This window comes from Theobroma cacao, chromosome 8 (assembly GCF_053813885.1).
Source record: "Theobroma cacao isolate CCN51 chromosome 8, ASM5381388v1, whole genome shotgun sequence".
NCBI classification, from domain to species: domain Eukaryota; kingdom Viridiplantae; phylum Streptophyta; class Magnoliopsida; order Malvales; family Malvaceae; genus Theobroma; species Theobroma cacao.
The window spans coordinates 30,589,418-30,614,175 of record NC_142646.1 but is presented as its reverse complement, the minus strand read 5'-3'; the positions used below and the strand labels follow the sequence as shown (position 1 = coordinate 30,614,175).

Sequence of the window (24,758 nt, the reverse complement as noted above, 5' to 3'; positions counted from 1 at the left end):
TTTACAAAAAAAAAATTGTGACAACAAAAATGTATTTTTTTTAATTCAATCAATTAAAAATGTACATATTATTCTGATTATAAATCCCACCACGTGGGGCAAAAACTTTTCTAGTTAACATAAACCATAAAAAATTATATTTACTATTTTAAATTATTTAATTTAGTCTTTCACCTTTTATTGCATTCAAATAAACCTTTAAACTTTGATTTAAATCTAAACAAAACCTTAGGCCTAACAAAAATATAATCGTTATTAAATCCAATACTAGATCCAAGTGGCATAACTTGGCTAGCTGACATGGCAAAAAAAAAAAAAAGACACTTTTGACCACATGAGGAAAAAAGGTCGGTTAATATTGGCTCTACTGTCAATTAAATTTCATCTAGGTTAAGAGCTTGTTTGGACCTAAATTGAAGTTTAAAGGCTCGTTTGAAAGTTGTAAAAAGTGAGTGATGTAGTTGAACAAATGGTCATAATGCAAAGAATGTTTTAATATCAAACTTTTTCTTGCTAGTATGAGTTTTTTTTGTCTTTGGATTAATTTTGTGGTGTAATGTTGGTCATCAATGGAATTGAAAAAGAATATTATGTGAAAATTTAAATATTTTGTCAACTCATGATGATATAAAAGAATTGAAATTATAAATGGTTCTTTTAGAAAAAAAAATGTCATCATAATACAAATTACGAAATTAATATGAAGTAAAATATTTCAATAATACCAATTAGGATTATATAAAACTTGGAATGGACTCCATTCATGATCCATGTAATCATGCACATAACAATTTCTCCCCTTTTAGACCACCCTTATTCTCAAGGGCAAAATTCTAACCATTGCTTGACTTATTCAGTATCTTCCATGTTTTTTTTTCTTACTCCATAGCTAATTGTTACTTAGTAAGTCCTAAATGCAAGCAGAAGATGGCAGGCTGCATTTCAACTTTTAGGTGTTGTTAACCTAGCTGACTTGACAACCACTTTACAATAAGTAGCCAAGGAAAATTCAATCTTTGTTGTTAGTAATGAAGAATCAGATTTGATAGGCTTAGAAATATGGACTTATTAGGAGCTGCGTGACCCTGGCCGATGATGATTTTGCCTAGCTAGAACCTTCTTGATCATCCACATTTGTCACTTTCTACTCTTGTTGGTATCCTCGTTGGTGACCATCAATTGATCTTGACGGCAACTCATGGTGGCCAAAACGAATGTCCGAAGTCAACTCTAGGATTTTGCGGATACTGTCCTCCAATTTGCTGAAACAGTTGCGCCATTTTCAACCAGCTCTAATAGCCAGGTCGGAGCCAGGAGGCCCCCCCTTCGGATTTTCTGAAGCTAGACGTTTGCCCTTGGCCTCCGTTAACTTTCACCTCAAATAAGTATAACTGACCATAGTAACATTAATTTGAAATAGAAAATCAAATAGAGAAAAGAAGGTGCACGCAGCGGCCCATATATATATATATATATAGGATCCCTTTCATGTGTGTATCTTTTGGCACCAGAGGCATATGTTAAGGCGGCCTCCCAAAGATCTTCACCGAGTTAAGGTATAGGAACCCATCAAAGGCCAACCAGAGGAATACGCACAGAACATATGAAGAGAAAACAAAGGGCATTAGCATTTGGTCATTTTACCAGATCAAGAGGAACTCCAATTGACTTCTTTGTTTGTCTTTTCACACATGTGGCCAATGACAATGAAAATGAAATCTCATTTTCTTTGTAAGCAGCATAAAGTTGGATTTCCACAGTCTTCTAATCTAGTTGGGAATTGATGCGCATGTAAAAAGTTTTTGGGCTCTTGTGCTTTTCCCCCCTACTTTTCAAGAGTTGCGCTAGCACTTCATCCGAGGTTCGAAAATTTTAGTCAATGAACCCATCACTTACAACAAGATTGTAAATACATTTGCTAAGGTATTATACAAATTATCTAGTTAGAATTATTATACAATATTATTATCTAATTTAATTACAATATTCAGTTAGAGTTATATTAAAATATTATTAATTAATTAGAGTTGAATTATGAATAGTTTTAACTTCATATATATATATATATATATATATATGTATGAATGTAACATACACAATTTAAATTTCTCTATAATTTACATAATTTTATAATATAACAATTGTCTTTTTATATTGTTTCTTGCTTACCGTGGGGCTCATTTTCGGCCTCCCAAGTTGGCCGTTTGAGCTTTCGTTATTGGTAAATTGTGGTTGTGGCCTAACTCATTGATTCACTTGGTCACTAAAATGGGTACGTAGATAGACTGCTCCGCATACCTGCCAAGGCACCAGGGTGCGTTGTCACCCTCACCAGATAAAAGTCCCTTTGGTTACCTTGAAGAGAGGAGTCAGTTTATCTTCAGCAAGCGTTCGTGGCACAAGTCGAACTCCAAACTTGACAAAGCATACTTACCACTTAACCAAACCATTTGGCAGCGTCAACTAATTTAATTCGTAAATATATTTGTTATTCTTACCGTTGTCTGTATGCTCTAGCTATAGTTTTATAGATATGGCTACTCTAGCTATCTTTTATAGATATGGCATGGTATTTTCTTTTTCTAGAACATTTCCTTGATTACATATGCCAAGGACACATTAATGCGATATCCATCACTTCAATTCCATAATCTATTCGTAATTCTATACTTGGGGAATCATTGGTAAGAGTACATGAACGAGAAGAGAGACTATCAAATCATGCTATCTTTTGATGTTTTGTTAATTGAAATGAAATTAATCACAAAAAGGTGAAAAAATATGCGCAAAATTTTGAGAGCATATATAAATAACATAAGTAGTGATGGAGAACCGAATAAACAGCTTGACAAGGACAGTCCACGAACATCATTTTCAATTGGGAAATGTGCCAGCTGCCCAGCTCTCACCATATGCAGCAGTGTGAGACACAAGCGAAGGGATTTTTGAGCCTCCCCCGACCCCCTAGCCACTATCCCAAAGCCTGAACTCAGACGTCACATTCCAGGGCCTGCATAAAGTAACACCCAAACCACTGATCATCGATCCCCATCCACTACTTTCCAGGGCCTGCTATTATGTTTATATATATAAGAGAAAAAAAGGGCAAACCTTCTTCTCTCTTCTGTACTATTCATATTATTATTATTGCTTACAACACCTGTGACAATAACCTCCCCAATAATGCTGCAACATGAATCCCTATGATTGCAGCGCCTTGCTCTCTTGTTCCCTCTGGCTGAAAAGGAGCCAAAAGTTTTGCTTCCTTCGATCTCACCGTGGAATCGACTGTACTATTATCCTCTCGAGTAAGATGTTGGGATTTTTTTTTTTTATATTTTTCACTTTTGTATTTGTTACTAATATTTTGAACCGTATGCAAATATGCCTTTACAAAAAGCTAGATTTAGTGATGCCTTGTCAAGTAGTAGTTGTTTTAGGAGGTGGAGCAGTGGAACCCCAGAAAGGGTCGGTGGGGAAGCGGTCCCTTGAACAGTTCTGAACATAATCTGCCTTTCTTTGATCTCATCATCCTTTTGTTTTTTAGCAAGAGTTGATGACCATTGAGTCTCTAGGAGCAGGTTTTGGATTTAAACCTTTTTTAAGAGTTTGAGTTGCAATGACCGTCCTATAAACACCAATTTAGTACAACAGAAAACAAATAAAAATCCTTTATTGAACACATTTGTAGAACATAGATGAGTACTTTCAAAATTGTTTCAAAAATAATTCATAATTGAAAAACTTCTTTTCATGATCTACAATCGCAAGATATCGAAACTTCACTTCTAATTCCTCTCCAGTGAAGGTTTAGATTTCTATTTAAACATTTTAACGGGTCAAACTCCGATAAGAGGACGGATCTATGTTTATTTTCAACACCCCAAAGCAATTTGGCTAATTTAGATTGTAAACGTGACTATTAGATGCTTAGTTCAAAATTCAAGCAGAAGGGTTGTCACACGAGAGGTGCGTCACAACAAAAGATGTTGCTTTCGTACATGGGCACATCGTACCTTAATCAACAAAGCTCGCAGCTAGTTGCCACATAAACCACGACGACTATTTTGGTGCTTCCCCAGTCTCCCCCCAAAACAAGTACGGAAAAAGGAAAATAAAAGAAAAAGCCCACTCTAAAAAGTAGCAGCAAAATGTAGGCCATCGTTCATAAATATTTAACATTTTGTATGGGGAGTGACATTCCTGGCAACGGAACAGCCCAAGAATAGGTCCTCAAATCACTAAACCCTGAAAACCAAAGAAAAAGCAAACATTACAACAAAGAACGAAGATAACAAAAAAAAAAAAAAAAAGAAATCAAACATGAGTCAGCTACCTCCCCGAAAGCAACTAGACAACAAAACCAGTATCCCATAAAGCTAAGCACCATCTCATGCACATATCCCACCACCACCCCCACAATCCCTGTCCTTTTCTCTTTACAAACCGTCATCTATTTTGTCATTTCCATTTCCCAAAAACCCTCTGCTCTCTTCGTCCATTTCATATCCTTTCTCTCCATGTCCATTATTGCATGAGCTCATCTCCATGCTGGTAAGCTTCTTAGCATTCAAAGCCTCAGCCTCCCAATCTGTATAGAGCAATACAACACACAGAATGGACACAGCACATGCCACTTGGGCAGACAGTAGCCCAAACCACAGCCCAGGAAACCCAACGTTTAGCCAAAACGCTAGGCCCACTGCCACTGGGGTGCCCACAAAGTAAAACGAACCCAGGTTTATGCGGGCCCCCACCGCAGGACGGGCCGTGCCACGTAGGATGCCACAACCTGTTGTTTGGGGGCAGTTTCCTAACTCGCACAGCCCTATGATCGGCAAGACTGTTGCAACCAATGGTTTGACCAGATCATCCTTGGTGAACAAACCAGCCCATCTTTCCCTGAGGATGACCGTCCAAGCCACGTTGAGTATCCCAATCACAAAGGCGCAGCCCAATGCAACCATGGCTGCTAGCTTGGCCTTGTGTGGCTTACCAGCTCCCAGCTCATTTCCTACCTGCATTTGTTTTGCACAAAAGATGCGTAAGGGGATATTTCACATACTTGCAAGGCAAAAATGGCCATTTGGTTCACTTTTGTTGGTTATATGGTTTTGTCACACACCAATTGAATGTGGGCTTCGATACCATAAAGCAAACAACTTCTTGCTTGTCTTTTACTAATTCTGTCCAATCACATTACATGTATGAGTATGACCTACATAAGTCCTTAAAAGGTGATGCAATCACCAACAGATCAAGTTGAGATCGAACAATCATTTTCCCCATTCTGTTTATAACCATTTATACTTCTCCAATGATGTCGTGACCTGATGATAGATCTGTTTATATTTTCTTGTTGAAAGATAACTTCAAATTCCAATTTAGGCATTAAAACAAGACCATTTTTGAATCAGATAATTCAACTAATCAAAGAAAGTAAGAGATTATAGATGCTTTGATCTATTTACTGTTAGGCTCTAAGCCATTCAATTTGAGTTTCTTTTTGTCTTAAAAGACGAATTAACGCAACAGAGTCATGGCATAGTTTGCAGTGGAACTTACTCGGGCAGAGACACAGCCTGCAAGAGCCATGGGAACAGTGTACATCATGCTGGTGGTCTGAATAAGGATCCCAGTGGCAGCCACAGCCAGTGTGGGATTCGGCAGGTAACCAGCCATGACAGTCACTATCTCATACCACCACCATTCCAAGCAAATCCCAAGGCAACTGGGCACTGCCAATCTCAAGAGTGGGACCACCCCACCACACACCCCTCCAATCCCAGCCGTCCATCTCATCTCCCACCGTCCACTCATCCACACATACCCCACCATCAGAGCCACCATGTTCATGTTTGTAACCACTGACGCCATTGCCACACCTGGTACTCCCAGCCCCATCACCATCACCAACATATAGTTAAGTGGCACGTGGAACATCACAGCCACCAGAGAGCACCACATCATAGGCTTTGTCACCCGCTGTGACCTTAAGAAAACCCTCAATGGCTGTAACAACGTGTTTGTCAAAAGATCCGGTAGAGAATACATACAGTAAGTTGCTGCCATTGCTGTGATATCTTTGTCTTGTCCCATGAACACCATAATGCTCTCAAGATTCACCCATAGCAGGCTGATTGGTATGATTGCAAGAAATAATATGATGATCATGCGTTGGAGAGAGAGGGAGAGTAACTCCCAGTTCTTGCTCCCATAGGCTTGGCTACACACCGGTTCAAGCCCTGAGGCAAGACCAACAAGCACAGAGTAGCCAGTGATGTTGGTGAATCCTATGGAGAGAGCACCGCCGGCTAGCTCAAGGCTTCCAAGTCTGCCTAAGAACAGCACCGAAACCACTGCTCTAACAAAAACTAGCCAGTTCATGGCTGTTATAGGTAAAGCCATGCCCCACAGCTCTTTTAACTCTTCAAGAACCTGAGATATTCACCAAATGTGAATATGATTAGAGAAACCAATAAAAAAAAAAAAAGGAGATAGAAAATATATATATAATCCCTTCCTAAGGGCTCACCTGTGAAGCAGAGGGGAGTTTGTGGGAAGAGCAATCTATGTCCTTTTCTGCCATGAGTGTCAACAAATAAATGGTTTTGCAACAAAAAGAAATCTAAAATGGAGTGATCTAATCAAACAGTAAAAACAAAAACAAGCCCAAGTTTCCCTTTTCTTTTTTTTTTTTTTAATTCAAGTTTTAAGACTAGAACAGAACTGGCCTTGATACCTAAGTCTCTATTTCTCAATATACTCTTTCTTTTCCTAAATTTATATGATCAAGAACTTCAACAGAAAGCAAGAAATCAAAGAAAGCTAGAGCTGAGAAAAACAAACTCCTATTTGGCTTTGTCTTTGTCTTTGCCCTATACCATCCCTCCGCGGTGAAAGAAGAAAAATGGGGTACAAGAAGCAAAAGTCTTGAAAAGGAGAGGAGGCATTAAATAGAAGAAGGGTTGTGACTGAAGATGAGGGTGCAATATATTTAATGAGTCAAAAGCAGGAAAAGAAAAGAGTAGTTTAAGAGTGGGGTTTGTTGCTATCTTGTAGCTTAGGCTTGCTATAAAAAATATATGCAGGGGTATGTATAGTACTGAAATAAGGGCTCGAGATTTTACAGCAGAGAAAGAAAGGGAAATTGGAAAAGGAAGAGACTTTGCTAATGGCGGCGAGGCAGAGATACATAAAGAGAAGGAAGGAAAAAGTTGATTCAGAGTTGGAAGAAAGAAAGCGACAGAGAAAGACAGAGAGGAAACAGAGTGGGGGTCCTCCTCATGAAGCTTTGCATTACTCAATATGATAGCTTTGGGGGTTATAACAGTGCAGAGCGAGGGGGGAGGGGGCAGAAATTGGAAGGTCGGTTTAGTTGGGGTTCCTATCTCCATTGATTTCTCATTAATTTACTTTTAACAATACTTAATGCCCTTTTTATTATTTCCATACTAGTGCATATTTCCTTGAACTTGCAATATTCTAAGTTTTGCATCATTTCATATTTTTTTCTATACGGTTTATATTTTGTTAAGTCCATTGGGTTTTATACTTGTAGATCACGCATGTCAAATATTATGTTAATTGAAAATATTCAACTATTTTTTTAATAATAATAAGATTTCAATTGTTAAATATATATATATATATATATATTTATTTAAGAAAGACGGATGTGAAATTTTTATATACGTCATGGATACGAGTATATTTTTAAATTTAATAATTTTTTATAAAAAATATTAATTATTCTTGAAATTATAGGAGAGTGTAAAATAATAATTTAGTTTTTACACCCATGTAATTGGATCCCTTTTATAAGGTAAAAATCAATCTCCGTTGGAAGCACCATGATGTTGACAATCTCATTGGTCATTTTTGCCCAAGCCAGGAAAAAAGGAAGATGGATAAGAAAGGAAAGAAAGAAAAAAAAAGGCAAATGAAAATTATGTTATGGATTATAAAATTAAGTTTTTAAATTTTATAAACGAAATTAGGGTTGATTCGTTAAATATATATTTCTAATGGAATGTGTGACAACCCTATAACCCCACTTGTGGAGTTAAAATCTTTTTTAGTGTCCTCATCCTATACAATTTTATGGTGAAGTTCTTAAACTCCACATATTTTGTTAATAACTTAACATCTAAATTTGCTTATAGAATTTAAAAATTACACAGTCTATGTATACACGTTTTATAAATTTTGAAATACAAAAAAGACTTCATATAAGCATTTTTATTTTCTTGTTGCTAAATATTTGGGGTATTGTTTATCTATTATTATTGAGGCCATTAATTTTTTTTATATGTGCACGTAAGTCACTCATCTTTTATTTGGTTCAATCCATTAAAAATTTTAATTTCAACTAATTATGATGTCGACTTCTGACAATTACAATAAGGTGGCCCATTAAATGTTAAATGTTATAAACTTCATATAATTACTAAAAATATTTGCACTTGGATATTTAGTTAACTAGTAAAATGCCTGTATCTCCGACTTATAAAGTTATAAAACATTAAATTTGAACTTAAAATCTCTACTCATACCCCAATCTATCCAAAAAGAAAAAAACAAAATTTGATATCATGATATATCCGTTGATTTGTCTAAAATAAAAAAAAAAAAATCAATTTGATACGACTTGATTTTACAAAAGAGAAAATGAGATCTTGATTCAAATTTAAAATAATTATGATTTGGAAAACCTAGAAAATGAAACTGAAATAAATATGAGCTTAATTACTATATGTTGTAAAGGAGTAGATTATGAAATTAGTCCTTATACTTTATCACAGTGGTGGATTTAATCCCTGTACAATAATTTATAAAAATTGAGTTTCTATATTTTTTAGAATTGACAATATCAATTCAATTGTTAACAATATTAAAATTTTTCTATTATTGGTACTAATATGATTTTTTTTTACTGATGTTGCATTAAATATGATGATGTGATATTTTTTTTTTATCTATTTCACAATATTCCTTTCATTGTTTTAAATTATGAAGCACAAAAATTCAATTCTTTTGTATCTCACAACACTTTTCCCTAAATCTTAAAAACTTATTCATATTTTTTATCTGTTTCTTTTTCAATCATGTTTTAAACAATTAGCTCATATTGAATAATTTCATGTTTACACTTATAAACTTTATGTTAGTGCTTAGTGTCATGAGTCAACCTTGTATAGGGTCATAACAGGGTACAATTCCTTAGGAGTTTAAGTCTTTTGTACTTCCAAGGGAGATGTCTCCCTTTCAAACATTGTAATGACACTTGGTGATATTTGTAAAAAATCTTATTAAGTCTTTTGGAGGAAGACCTTTTAGGAAAAAGATGTCCTCATCTCAAACATTGTAATAGCTACTGATGAAATACTTGTAAAATCTCATAAACTCTTTATAGGGGTGAGTAGTCAGTGGATTGTTGGGCTGCCTCACTAGTCAAGGTATGTTTGTAGCAAATCATCTAAAGTTGCCCTTATAGCCCAACGATGACATGTCTTGGTCCTTTTGTACTCATTTTCATATTAATAAAATATTTTTCTTTATGTGGCTTCAATAGTTACGTATGTGGCATTTGGTATACCTTAAGATTTAGATGTGCATTATCTTAGTCTAATTTGTTGCTATTGTTGATGTTTGATCAAATATAAACGAGTTATTAGCTGACTTGTGTGAAAGCATCCACTTAAATGTCGCATGGACTATGACATACTTAAACGAATGAGAGTAGTTCGTGATAGTTGGTATCAGAGCATAGGTGAAACATGCTGAGCTAAAGAGTAAACTTGGTGATCACATGGAACTCCCTACATGGCCATCAGAGGATTGATGAGCTAGAGGTTGCGGTGGTCACAGTAAAAGCTCAAATAATCCCATGCTAGCGAATATATGAAATTGAGACAGTCCAGCGAGAACTATTCGAGATGATTAATACCTTAAGTGATGAGGCCGGTATCATGAGCCAACCTTGTATAGGGCCATGACATGGCAAAATTTCCTAAGAGTTTAAGTCTTTTATGCTTCTATGGGAGATGTTCCTTTTTTTAAACATTGTAATAGCACTTGGTGACATTTGTAGAAATTCTTGTTAAATCTTTAAGGAGAAGACCCTTTAGGAAAAAGATGTCTCAATCTCAAGCATTATAATAGCTATTGATAAAATACTTGTAAAATCTCGTAAACACTTTATAGGGGTGAACAGTTAGTGGATTGTTGGCCTACCTCACTAGTAAAGGTATGTTGGTAGCAAATCATCTAGGGCTGCCCTTATGGCCCAACGATGGCGTGTCTTGGTCACTTTGTACTCATTTTCATATTAATAAAATATTTTCCTTTATTTGGCTCAGTGGTTGCGTATATGGCATTCGATATGCCCTATGATTTTGATGTGCGTTGCCTTAGTCTAATGCGTTACTATTGTTGATGTTTGATTAAATATAAATGAGTTATTGGCTGGCTTGCGTGGAAGCGTTCACTCAAGTATCGCATGAACTGTCGTATACTTGAGCGAATGAGCGTAGTTCGTGATAATCGGGGATGTGTTGAGCACTTTTCAAAGCGAGATTGGAGAATTGCAAGCTTAAGTAAATCTTTTGGTTATTATTGTAGGTAATACTGGTGCAAACTCAGGAGATCGAGGTAAAATGGCCAAAGTGCCAAAGCCCAAGCGATACGAAAGGGTTAAAGATGCTAAAGAGTTGGATAACTTCCTCTTTGATATAAAGTAGCATTTCTTAGCTGTGCGCACAGAGTCAGAGGAGGACAAAATGGTGATAGCTTTAATGTATCTTGCTAGGGTCGCGAAGTTACGGTGGCGTTCCAAATTCATTAATGGTGAGTGTTGCATTACCATTTGGGCGAACCTCAAGCAAGAACTGAAGAACAAGTTTTTTCCTAAGAATGTTAAGTTTATTGCATAGTAAAAGCTACAAGAGTTGTCACAAACGGGATTAGTTCGGGAGTTCGTGAGAAACTTCTCTACTCTAGTACTAGATATCATGGATATGATTGAAAAGGATAGATTGTTCTAGTTCCTTAAGGGTCTGAAACCATGGGCGACGATAGAGTTATAGCGACAAAAGGTATAGGTTTGACTTCGGTGATGGCTATTGCCGTGTGCCTTACTGATTATAATGAAATTCCAACAAAAAGAAATACTATTCATCCAAGACCAGTAGCTCTAACTCAAACAGTGCGACAAAATTTCTAAGAGTTGACAGACCCTTAAGTAGGGGATGCGACAAGAGACCACTTGCTAGAGACTTACCCCAACCGAAAACAAACAAAACATGGAACTTCAAGCCATGACTTTTGATACCTTGTTTTTTATGCAAAGAACTACATTAAGTAACCGATTATCCTCACCGAGGAGCCTTTAGTGTGATATGCACTGCTAATGTTGAAACACCACCACTTCACACCACAGTCGAAAAAGTCAAGGAAGAGTTGGCACGAATAGGTTTCATTCGTTTCCTCAACACCTTACAAGCACAATTATAAAAGATGGAGAAGAAGCCCTGACGAGGTTTAACATATGTAAAGGTGTTGTTGAATGAGAAAAGAACCAAAGCCATGCTCAACACTAGAGCCTCAAACACTTTTATTACTCTGAGGAGGTAAAGAGATGCGGTTTTAAAGTTGAGAAAGACTTTGGGCAGATGAAAACAGTCAACTCGCCAACTTTAACTATTATGGGAAACTCCAAAAATGTAAAGGTTAAGATTGGTTCTTGAGAGAGGAACGTGAATATGACTATAGCCACTATAGATGATTTTGATTTTGTCTTGGGCTTGGACTTGATGATAGAAACATAGGCCATCATTTTCCCTACTGCAAGTTGTATAATGTTCTTCAGGGAACAACCATGTGTGGTACCAACTACAATTCTACCTAAGAGTGGGAAGAAGATTATATCAACTATCCAATTCAAGAAAGGGATCAAGAAAGGAGACCCTTCATATGTGGCCATACTTATCTACAAAGATGGAGATAGTACAAGTCTAATACCTAAGGGAGTAAAGCTAGTTTTAGAAGAATTTCAAGATATGATGTCAGAACAGCTACTTAAGGTCCTACCACCTCGCTAAGTTGTCGATCATGAGATAGAATTGCTTCTAGGTGTCAAGCCACCTATAAAAGGGCCATACAGAATGGCTCCCTTAGAGTTAGTAAAGCTAAAAAAGCAATTAGATGAGTTGATTCAAGCTGGATTCATCTGACCATCAAAGGCACCATTTGGAACCCTGATATTCTTTCAGAAAAAGCAAAATGAGAGTTTACAATTGTGCATGAATTATCAAATGTTACATAAAGTCATAGTTAAGAATAAATATCAAATTCCCCTTATAGCAGATCTCTTTGACTAATTAAGTCGTGCAAAGTACTTTTCCAAATTAGATTTGAGATCAGGCTACCATCAAGTAAGAGTTACCAAGAGAGATAAACCAAAAACCACCTACGTGACATGATATGGTGTTTTTGAATTTCTTGTTATGCCATTGGGACTAACCAATGCTCCTGCCACCTTTTGTACATTGATGAATCAGGTTTCCATGATTATTTAGACAAGTTTGTGGTAATCCACTTGAACGATATTGTGGTGTATAGTTCAACCTTTGAGGAGTATCAAAGGCACTTGTGGTAGGTCTTCCAAAAGTTACGTGACAACTAGTTGTATGTGAAAAGAGAGAAATGTGCATTCGTGCAAACCCAAATTCAGTTCCTTGGCCACAAAATCTAACAAAGGCACATTCAGATGAATATGCAAAAGGTGAAAGCAATCAAAGAATAGGCCACCCATAAGAATACAACTAAGCTTCGTTCATTCTTAGGGCTAGCCAATTATTATCAAAGATTCATGGAAAGATAATCAAAAAGGATTGTAGCATTCACAGAATTACTGAAAAAAGGACAAATGTGGAGTTGGACACAGTAGTGCCAAGGACTTTTGAATGTCTAAAAAATGTGATAATGACAGACCCTGTTTTAGCACTCCCCGATATTGAAAAGCCTTCCGAAGTACAGATAAATGCATCAGACTTTGCCTTTAGAGGAGTTTTGTTACAAGAAGGACACTCGGTTGCATTTGAAAGTTGTAAGTTGAATAAAGCTGAGAGGAGACACATGGCACAGAAGAAAGAACTATTTACGGTGATTCACTATTTACAGGCTTAGTGACACTACTTGCTAGGATCATAATTCATAGTTAAGACTGTCAACATTATCGTAAGTCACTTCCTCACCCAGCCAAAACTTACAGCCAAGTAAGAGAGATGGCAAGAGTTCGTGATTGAGTTTGATTTCTCCCTCGAACATAAATTTGAGAAAGCGAATCGTGTGGCAGACGCCTTCAATAAGAAGGCTGAATTCGCAACTCTTGGGGTGATCGTGCAAATGACAGTTAGTAAAGTGACCATAGATATCCGTAATCTTATTGAAGAAAAATTGCATCGAAATCCCCAAGCAATAGCCATTATGAAGTTAGTGGAAAGTGAAAAGTCAAAATACTTTTGGGTGAAAAATGGACTCCTACTAACAAAAGGACCATGCATATTTGTTCCAAAAGCAGGAGAGCTGAGGTAGAAGTTGATGCAGGAATGTCATGACACCCCTTGGGCAAGACATCCAGGTTGGCAGTAGACCATTGCACTATTGAAACAAGGTTACCATTAGTCTCATATGCGGCAGGATGTGATGGATTATATCAAGACGTGCCTAATTTGCCAACAAGACAAAATGGACAAACAAAGACCGACGGGAATGCTCGAACTTTTACCAATACCGACCAAATCGTGGGAAAGTATTTTTGAACTTTATAGTAGGACTTCCCAAAGTAGGAGACATGACAACGATCTTGGTAGTGGTGGACTGTTTCTCAAAGTATGCAATGTTTATCCTGGTGCAGAAGTTGGGTTCTGCAAAAGAAACGACTTGTACAATTTTTAAACATGTAGAAAAATATTAAGGTGCTCTTAAGAGCATTATCAATGATAGGGACCCAAGGTTTACTGGTTTTTTTCTAGAAAGAGCTTTTCAAGTTATTAGGGTTAGAACTCAACATCTCTTCTAATTACCACCCATAAATAGATGGCTAGATAAAATGCTTCAATGGGTTATTAAAAGAATATCTGTGATACTTTGTACAAACGAACCAGAAGAATTGGCCTAACTTGCTAAATGTGGGTCAATTGTGTTTCAATTCGCAGAAAAGCTCAGCCACTAATAAAACCCCTTTTGAAGTCATCACTAGACAATAGTCTAAACTCTCCCATACCTCAATGGTATCACATAGTGGGAAGAGTCCTCAAGCATTCAACTTGCTAAAAGGTGGAGACAAAACATTGAAATCGCTAGAGCTTATTTTAAAAAAGCATCTAGCTACATGAAAAAGTGGACAAATAAAGGTCAAAGGGAGCAACACTTTAAGGTGGGAGACTTGGTGTTAGTGAAGTTGGTACTCGAACAACTCCAATTCCTAAGGAAAAGAAATCGAAGACTAGTGCGAATTTATAAAGGTATAGTACCAATTATGGCCAAGGTGGGGAAGACTTCTTACAGGATTGATCCACCTAAGTGGATGAAGGTACATCTCGTGTTTCATGTCAACAACCTAAAGTCGTTTTATGCAGACCCAATAGATGCAAGCAGGAGTCAAGCCATTAGAGCTGCCATTAGCACGAAGCCACTGTCACAGCGTAGAGTGGAGCAGATTCTGGCAAGAAAAATGATGATAATCAACTGATGACCAACATTGGAGTATTTAGTGAGATGGGAAAGTTTAAGGCCAAATGAAATCACTTGGCAAAAGGAAGTCGATCTTCGCGCCTTCAAGAAAAAGATTGAAGAATTCCAAGCCAACCTTGTATAAGGCCATGACAAGGTAGAATTCCTTAGGAGTTTAAGTCTTTTGTACTTCCAAAGGAGATGTCCCCCTTTCAAACATTGTAATGGCATTTTGTAACATTTGTAGAAATTCTTGTTAAGTCTTTAAAGGGAAGACCCTTTAAGAAAGGGATGTCCCTGTCGTAAGCATTGTAATGGCTATTGGTGAAATATTTGTAAAATCTCGTAAACTCTTTATAGGAGGTGAGCAGTTAGCGAATTGTTGAACTACATCACTAGTAAAGGTATGCTTGTAGTGAATCATCTAGGGCTATCCCTATGGCCCGACAATGGCATGTCTTGGTCTCTTTGTACTCATTTTCATATTAATAAAACATTTTCCTTTATGTGGCTTCAGTAATTGCGTATATGGCATTCAGTATGCCTTAAGATTTTGATGTGCATTACCTTATTCTAATTTGTTGCTATTGTTGATGTTTGATTACATATAAACGAGTTATTGGCTGGCTTGTGTGGAAATGTCCACTTAAGTGTCGTATAGACTATTGTAAACTTAAGCGAAGGAAAGTAGTTCGTGACACTTAGTCACATCATATTAGTACTAGTACTGCATCATTCATGAAATGTCACATTATTATTGTCATGTCACCGGATTTGATGTCACATCAGCAAGAAAATACGATGTCAACACAAACAAATGCCATACTATTATAAATAACAGAAAAGTTTTAACACATTGAATTGACATTATCAATTTTGAAAAGTTTAGGGACTCAATTTTTACAAATTATTGTATAAGAACTAAATCCACTACTTTAATAAAGTATTTACTAATTGTAAAATTTGACTGTTTATAAAGTAAAACTTTACAAGAACTTGATAATAAGTTGAAAAATTCATTTAACTTGTCTAAATCTCAATTCAAATTAACCTAACAAATAAACTCAAAGTCCAATGATGATTTGAACTTAAAACAATCAAAATTTGAAAACGAGTCAAAAAAAGTAAAATAAACCAATTGAGCAAGCTGAATTAAAGTTGGCGAGAACTGGATGGATTCATCCTTAGTAGCTAGAATCTAGATGAGGATGGTGCTCAAGGTGTTAGCTGCCGTTGGTAGACTTTTTCGTACTATCAACTCTCTTTCTCTCTATTTGAGATAATACCCAAAAAAATCTATCAACAATCCAAGAAAATTCAAATAAAAACTTTTATGGCATGCTTGGTTCACTGGAAAGAATAGAATAGGAATAGAATAGTTATTCCAAGAGAATATAATAGAGGAAGAATAGCTATTATGTAGATTGGTTCATGGGAATGGAATAGGATAGAAATTGCTATTATTACTTATTCCATTATTTGGTTGGCAGGAATAATTTAAGAATGGTTAAGGAATAATGGGTAAATGATAAAAATACCCTTTATTAAAATTTAAAAATTTTTTAATTCAAAAAATAAAAAACTATGATGAGAAATAAATATTCTTTATTAATATTAAAGAATTTATTTTGTTAAAAGATAAAAATATTCTGAGCAATAAAATCAAAATAACTTTTACTATAATTAAATAATATTTTCGCCAAAATGCAAACATATTTTTATTATAATTTAATAATATTTTGAATTAGAAGATAATTAAACCTTTTATTATAATTAAATAATATTTAATATTAAAAGATAAAATATATTCTTCATTAAATTTAAATAATAATAAATAATATTCTTTATTACATTTATTATATTCAACTAATAATATTAAGTAATATACTTTATAATATTTATTATATTAAAATAATATTAATATATTAAATAATATTTAAATATTTCCATTTCCCTTTTTTTGAAAATGAAGTAAAATATTTTGTGTGTTTTGTGCTTTAGAGAGAGGAGTGAGGAAGAGAGAGAAAAAAAATAGGTTTAGTATTTTTTATAAAGTAATTTTTTAAATTGTAAAAGGGTATATTTGTCTAATCAACTTCTTTTCTTATTCTCAACAATTTGGAATAGCTATTACCAAGAGGAGCCTTGGTAATGGCTATTCAAGCTTCTCTTGGAATGGTTATTCTAAAGAATAGCCATTCCATTTAACCAAATGTAGTTTTATCTCAAGAATGAGAATAGGGGAAGAATGACTATTCCATTCCCCCCAACCAAGCATACTCTTATTCTTCTATTGCATTCAATTAAATTCCTCAACTTTTATTTTTGATGAAATAAGTTTTTATAATTAACTGTTAACTAATTGTCAAAACATCACTTGTCATTTTATGCACATGGTGTTGATATATAATACTGATATGTCATAATGGATGATTACGTAGCATACTGATGTGGCATGATGACATGAACACATCACATTTCATCCTCCACATCAACGTCACCTGGCATAAAAAATACAAGTGACATTTTGACTAATGCAGTTAATCAATAATCAGTCATAAGGGTTTATTTGACTCAAAATAAATATATAAAAGATTGATCGAGCGTAATAAAAAAATAAAGACTTATTTAAAATTTTTTTAAATAATTCAAAAACTTTTTAGTTATTATGCCAATAAATTCAAATTGAATATCATATAAACCGGTTCGTTTCTACGTTTTCTTTTATAATAGAGTCATAAATGTTGAGTCATTGATTAAACTATAGTGCATATTTTGTTACATTTCCAAAATGAAAAAAGAAATGATGAAAAGGGGATGGGTACATACTTTTGTCACATGGCATGATAACTTGGCCGAGGCGGAGCGCATTGAAGAAACTTATAAAATTTGCCCTTTCCATTAGTTAAAATATAGTGTTTATCTAATATTACATAAGCCTGCAAGAAGTAAGAATATAATTTGAATTTATACCCTATTATTCATAAAATTTTCTAATACCAAAATATAGATTAATTGAATAGAAAATTTTGTTGCAAAGGGAATGTTAATATATATTTATTAAGGTTAAAGTCGAGGAGAAGGGTAGAGGAAAAGCAAATGGAATAGACAATATTATTTTGTGGGATTCCTTTTTCCTTTTTCTTGCAGTAATTATTTATTAAAGAGAATATAAATTTTATATATGGCCGTTCAATCTATGCTATGATTGCAACTGTTGCGTCAAAAGTTTCATGCACATGCAAATAAAAACAGATCAAAAAAAGATGAGTAAGATTAGAATTTGTGACAAGAAATTCGCTTTTGTGAAAAAGGCATGATTCTAAAGAAAATAGATTCCATGAGGATGGGGGAACCAAGATTTTTATTTAAATGTTTACTTCAGGACCATTAACTTAATTTAGACATGAGAATCTGCTACAAAATTTGCACTGAATTTTATTTAAACAGTTTAACATTGTTTTTCTCTGGAACATTGAGACTCTGCAAAGATTGTCTGCTTCGTGAGTGTAATTAGGAGGGTAAAGCAACATTAGTCGTATTTAAGCCATATTTAGGGACCCATGTTGTCAACATTCAAAAGGACTTCGAATTAGATGCTTATTTGATGTTTTAAATTAAAGTAATGGTATTTTGTATCTTTTATTATTATTATTATTTTGTGAAAGAGAGCATTGAGATCAAACTTTTTAAATAGAGTCAATGTACACGTACAAATTGTTTTACATTTTGTTTAATTAGGTTAATTAGAGATTATGATTTGTTAGAGAAAATTTGAATATTGAATTATGCTTTTTAACAAAAAGAATTATATATATATAGAAGAAATTGTCAATAATTTAAGAGAGAATGTTAATTTAACAATATCATAATCTTAACGTGATCTCATTGATTTAATTTATAATTCATACAATTGTTACAATTATGTTATCAACTCTCTCAAACTCAAGATTTTGCTAACTTGAATTTGAAAATTAACTCTTAAAAACGATCAAGAAGATGTGCTTTGGTAAGAAGAATGGCGATTTGATCTGAAAAGGACAAAAAAATCAGATGAATAGTCCCTCCAGTAATGTGATGTTGCATAAAATGGTAACTAAGTTCCAGAAACACATCACCGTAAGCCTTTTGAGTAGCACTTAAACAAACACAGTGAAGGATAGTTTCCGAAGATTGTGTGGTATCCATATCCTTTAGTAATCAATGAAGACAAAGTAATTCAAAATCAGCAAAGTGCAAGAGCACAATATTCTGATTTAGTACTAGAGCGGGCAGTTATAGGTTTTTCTTTTTTTTTTTTTGCTTTGCCAAGATAAGAAAAAATCACAAAAAGAAAAAAAAAGCAATAATGTCACATCCCATTTTCTAGGGAAATCGTGATTGGCACATAAATTTATATGGGTATAGCCCACTAGACTCAAGCAAGTCTAAACCAATAATGTATGGGCTAGTCATACATTGCATTCACATACATTTCCATTCATAGTTAAAAATATGCAAAGAATTCATCAAGGCCACCATGATACGGAACTTCTCAACATGAAGTGTGGTTTTTATCACATTTCATATAAATGGTCATAAAGTCATAACAACTGTGATCTGACACGCATCCCGTACTTATATTGCTATGGTTCATCAACCATAGTCTCATCATTTGCATGTACCCATATTCGAGGCCACTCCCCAATGGAATGGTTTCATATCGAATTACGTGAGACACGTCTGGATGATACTTCCTAAACACCAAAATGTTGAAAACTAGGTGAATGCTAGCAAGATTTGACAAAAGTTTTGGTCAATAAATTATCGCGCCAATCCTCTCAATGATCTCAAAGGGACCAATATATCGTGGGCTCAACTTGCTTTTCTTACCAAATCTCTTAATGCCCTTAGTTGGCAAGACTCTAAAGAATACATGATCTCTAAGATCAAACTCCAAATTTTGATGTCTATGGTCAATGTGTGGCTTTTAACAACTCTATGTCATCAACATCATCTCTATAATCAACTATATGTTGTCGATGGTCTCTTGAACCATCTCTAGTTCAAGTAACTTCTGTTCACCAACCTCAAACCAATATATGGATGATGTACATCTTCATCCATTTAAAGCCTCACAAGGCACCATCCAAATACTAGACTGAAAATTGTTATTATAAGCAATCTCTACTATGGCAAGTGTCAGTCCCAAATGACTCCAAAGTCTATGACACAAGCTCTCAACATATCCTTTAAAGTCTGAATAGTCTTCACGGATTGCCTATCCGTTTATGGGTGGAAAGTAGTACTAAGGTTTAACTTAGTCTCCAATGCTTCCTAAACTTTCGCTTAAAACCGATTAGTAAATTGTGTGCCTTTATTTGATACTATAGTGACTGGAACTCCGTGCAATCATAGTATCTCCTTAATATACAATCAAGCATTTTGTGCCATTCCATAGGTGGTCTTCACAGATAGAAAATGAGCCGACTTAGTCATTTTATCCATTATCACCCAAATCAAATCATATCTCTTGCTTGTATAGGGTATTCAAGTCATGAAATCCATAGAAATATGCTTCCATTTTGACTCAAGAATAGGCAAAGGTTGTAATAATTTGACAAACCACTGATGCTCAGCCATAACCTATTGGCACACAAAACACTTGGCCACATTCTCGACCATATCTCTCTTCAAGTTTTCCCACCAGTGCATTTCCCTCAAGTCATAATACATCTTGGAGGTGCCTAGGTGTACTACATAGGTTACCATATGGGCCTCCTTTAAGATCTCTAGCCTTAAATCATCAACATCCAGTGCACACACTTTAGGTTTGTATCTGAGTAGTCCATTTGTTCCTCTAGTGAATAATTGTCCTTTCCTCCTTTAAGGATCTCTATTGCTTTAACCATGAAATCATCCTTGTCTTGGGCTTCCTTGATGCGATCCATCAAGATAGGTCTCACTTTAAAATGGGCTAGCAATGCCTTCGTATCATCGACCTCAAATCAGATGCGCATATCACCCAACTCGTGCATACGTTGCACCAATGATTTCTTATTAACTGAGATGTGGATTAAACTCCCCATAAACTTCCAACTTAAAGCATCTTGTTCTATATTAGTTTTGCTGCGAGGATATAATATAGTGTAGTCATAATCCTTAACCAACTCCTTCCATCGATGTTATCTAAGTTTGGGATATCTTTATTCAAAGATATACTTGAGACTCTTGTGGTCCCTGTAGATCTCACAAGTCTCACCATACAAATAATGCCACCATATCTTTAAGGCAAAGACTATGGTGACCATTTCCAAATCATAGGTAGGGTAATTCTGCTCATGCTTCTTGAGTTATCTCCACGTGTATGCAATCATATTCCCATGCTGCATCAATACACATTGTTGGGTTTGGCTATGGACGGTATGCTTGAAATTAAGTAGCGAAAAGAAAATTAAAACTTAAAAAAAATAAACAAAACATACCACACCCATGGATCACCATGGTGATATTTTAACACATAAAATGACATATAAATTCATAAAATTAGAAGCTTAGCAATCTATTCAATGTAACCTGCAAGCACCATAAGAAGCAAAAACCCTAGCCAATAAAGCTCTTGGGCTCCTACAGTGGTACACATGATTTCACTTGAACCTTTAGCAAATGAGGGAGATTTTAACTATGCTTTTGTGCTAGCAAAAGGGGACAACATTTGTCCTTTTCTACTTATCCCAAGGATGGCTGAATCACACACTTGAAAATTTGTTTCAAAAACAATTTTTCTTTTTCACAAAGTAGGTGATGGCACACAAGGAGAAAACCTTTTTTCTTTTTTCTAACAACTCGTTTTCTTCATCATTGGAAAAATAGTTAAATGTGATTTATATAGCTAGGTTAAAATTAACTTTAATTTTCCAATAAGGCCCTCTAAATTATAAGAAATTACAATATAAGCCCATGACTTAATTAAATTATTTTAATTAAACCCAATGGAAATTAAATTGAAATAATTTCCTTTATATTATTACAATTTCGGTATTATAATATAATTATTTATATATTAGGCCCAAAACTTAATTAAACCTTTTTTAATTAAATTTAAAGAATTTAATTTCCTAGCATGTGATTTAAGTACTCTCCCAATTTAATTCAAATGCAATCATTGTATGTGACCCATTAGGTTCCTAACATGTTGGCAATGGAATTGATTAATGACTTAATTGATTAATATAAATTTTAATGAATTAATTTATAATCACTTCCATGGACCATGATTAGCATTTAGCAATGCATCATGGCCACCCAATTGTTAGGAGAGTCAAAGGGTTCTTTGACAACCTTTCAATGTAGATTTTATCAGTGTAATTCATTCCCTCATAAGATAATAAGAGTTTGGTACAGTGTCTACTCTTATTGACCTCCAAATTCGTTCCTACAGTTATAGCATTAGCTTTATAAAGACTTATGGAACCTTTTTCAAAATCTCCAAGTCGCCTTAGCCGAGGACTTCAATAAGCTAATGTTAACTAAGAACTGATAAGATATGTCCTTTAAAACACTTAAGATGATGATTCCTATCTTGATCACTCATTTGCCTTCACATGTTTCATACTATACCAAAAAGCATCCTGTTTAGGCATCCTTGGTTAGGCACTTGTAGGGATGAAATTAAAGTATAGCACTCCATATATAAGACAACTTGGTATCTCAAGTCTTAGGAGTATTTACACGACTGCCATATGAGACGTGTTGCATAGATACTAGAGTGTATTACCAAATGCACTTCTCATTGTGGGTCATGTTTAATGAACTTGCTCTCCTAGGCTGGCACCTATATTCTAGTTTCAAGTATCTCTAGACTTCAATCTATGAGATCGATTACTTACTTCTAAATTACACAACATAGAATGTATCGGTCTCTAAGCATCATTGATGTCCAATTTCAATGATACATTGACTAGGAAGATTTTGAGATTATACTTTGATGCATAAAGATCTCATAATCGCAACCTATTACAGTTTTCTTGCAAGGCATATTAATCTCATAGACTTCATCTAATTAGACTTATAACTTATTATAATTAATGTCTTATTGATGAAGAAAAACGTTTAATCATTCAATTTGAATGATATCGTTGCATAATTAGAACCAAGCCTTGACCAATCTCAATTGGCTGTAGGGCTCATCCCAATATTCTCCCACTAGCACAAAGCCAATTGCTACCTCATCACAATGTGGATCTAATCCATTTAGCAATCATGTCTCTTTATAGACTCACTTGTGCCCTTTAATGTGGTTAATTGCTCTTGTGTTTGTAATGTCACAACATCTTGTCATATTACTATATTTAGACCTAATGAGACTCGGGTTCTTGGTGTGGCTCTATTGTTATATTAACAATGGCTAGAACCTTTTATTAGTTCCATGAGCTAAAGATCTAAATATCCTCCTACTCGAGCTTTTAATAGGATGTATATTACCTTATTTATATACATGTTCATGGTCCTTTTCTAATTTTGGAACTATTCCAACTTGGTTATGCTTCATGCATCACATGCATTTTGTCAATTAGTATTGTGCCATCCACTACTTATTAAAACTTGGCCTTTTCGTTATACACATATTACATCTTATGTAATTGTATCAATAAAGATCTATATTCACTCCCACTAACCTTTTCATGTGTATGAGACAAGTACACTAATGTATTCTATTACATCCAACTCTTTGGATCTCATTAAATAGAATAAAGTGTGAAATTCCATTAAATCATGTTTAGAAGATTCATTTAATATGAATAATACATCTCATTATATCTTACTAAATCCATGGAGTTCTCATACAATTATATTGATTATGCAACTTAATGCAAAATCTCTAGTATCGAATTCAAATGCAACATAGTAATGTTAAGAAACTATTTCTTGATGTCATTATGCTCCCACAAAATCCAAGATTCTTTGTGAGAGTAATATTCAAACTCTTTTGAATATTCCACGAAGTTACATACATACATACTAATGCATGCTTGGAATTGTATTGGTTTTAGAATACCATTATGGGCTTAATGTATTGGAGAGGTGTGGACCAAATCATATCACAATATGAGTTTGCTTTCTTTCTTTTGATAGATATCTCTATGTTCTATTCATAAGAAAGTTCCATCTTTACATGAATCGACATTCATTCCTTTGATCAATTAATCACAAACTCAAAACAATCTTTTACTAAGATCTTATCTTAAGTAAGGTCACTTGATTAGTTGATTAATCTTAATTGATTAATTTTATTTTAATCAAACTAATTTGACATAAATCGTAATTTATAATTGATCAAATACCATTGCAAGGAGAAGTATGAAATGTGGATAATCATAAAGTTAGATATAATTATTCCAAATAATTATCCAAACATGAAACATTAAACTTAACATCCAAATACTTAATATAAATGTTTCACAAGTCATTCATATGCCAATAAATGTCAAAACATTTAACCAAATTTTCCAACAAATCAAATCATTAAGTTAAAAAAGAAGTGCAGCCATCCATATGTAGCATCCAATGATTCAAAGAGTGCATCAATGTGGTCACCTCCTCAACTAAGATCCTACTCATCTTTGTCCTTGGTCTTTGTAATATGTTACATATTAGAACTAACATAAGGTATCATATACCTTTATAATATAAAGTAGTATATCTTAACAAATGGTACCTTAATTAGAAACTTTAATAAGTTTCTTCTTTTTGCTTACAATAACTAGGTACTAGTTGCAATTCCTTCTCCAATGCCCAAGTTTGCCACAATGATGGCAAATGTCCTTTTTTTTTTCCTTTTTGACACCTCTCTTAGGCTTCAATGCCTTTTGATTTTGGGATGTTACCTTCTTTCCTTTTTGGGTCTTCTTCTTTTTTTGCTTCATTTAAGCCTTTGAAGAAGAAACAAGAAGTAAAGCTCCCTTGTCCCTTTTGATGGCTTTCTCTACCGTGTCCAACATGTTCGGAAGTTTGGGAAGAGTAGCTTCTAAGGGGTTCATATG

General features: G+C 34.6%; 1 protein-coding gene and 1 pseudogene across 2 annotated transcripts; one reads left to right on the top strand and one right to left on the bottom strand.

Annotated features, from left to right (window-relative positions):
- Window positions 1–3,850: 3,850 nt before the first annotated feature.
- Window positions 3,851–7,280, bottom strand: LOC18593126 (MATE efflux family protein). Of its 2 annotated transcripts, XR_016027826.1 has the most exons (4): window positions 6,536–7,280; window positions 5,566–6,438; window positions 4,337–5,018; window positions 3,851–4,248 (listed from the first exon to the last, which is right to left on the bottom strand). XR_016027826.1 is itself a non-coding variant. In XM_088808843.1 (3 exons), exons 1-3 carry the CDS (start codon window positions 6,587–6,589, stop codon window positions 4,440–4,442), a joined length of 1,506 nt encoding a protein of 501 aa, XP_088664969.1. In that variant the 5' UTR covers window positions 6,590–7,280; the 3' UTR covers window positions 3,851–4,439. The 2 variants fall into 2 exon arrangements, 1 of the variants encoding a protein (XP_088664969.1); XM_088808843.1 differs by having other exon boundaries at window positions 3,851–5,018.
- A 2,431-nt stretch (window positions 7,281–9,711) lies between these two features.
- Window positions 9,712–10,742, top strand: LOC148761347 (uncharacterized; annotated as a pseudogene).
- The last annotated feature ends 14,016 nt before the right edge of the window (window positions 10,743–24,758 follow it).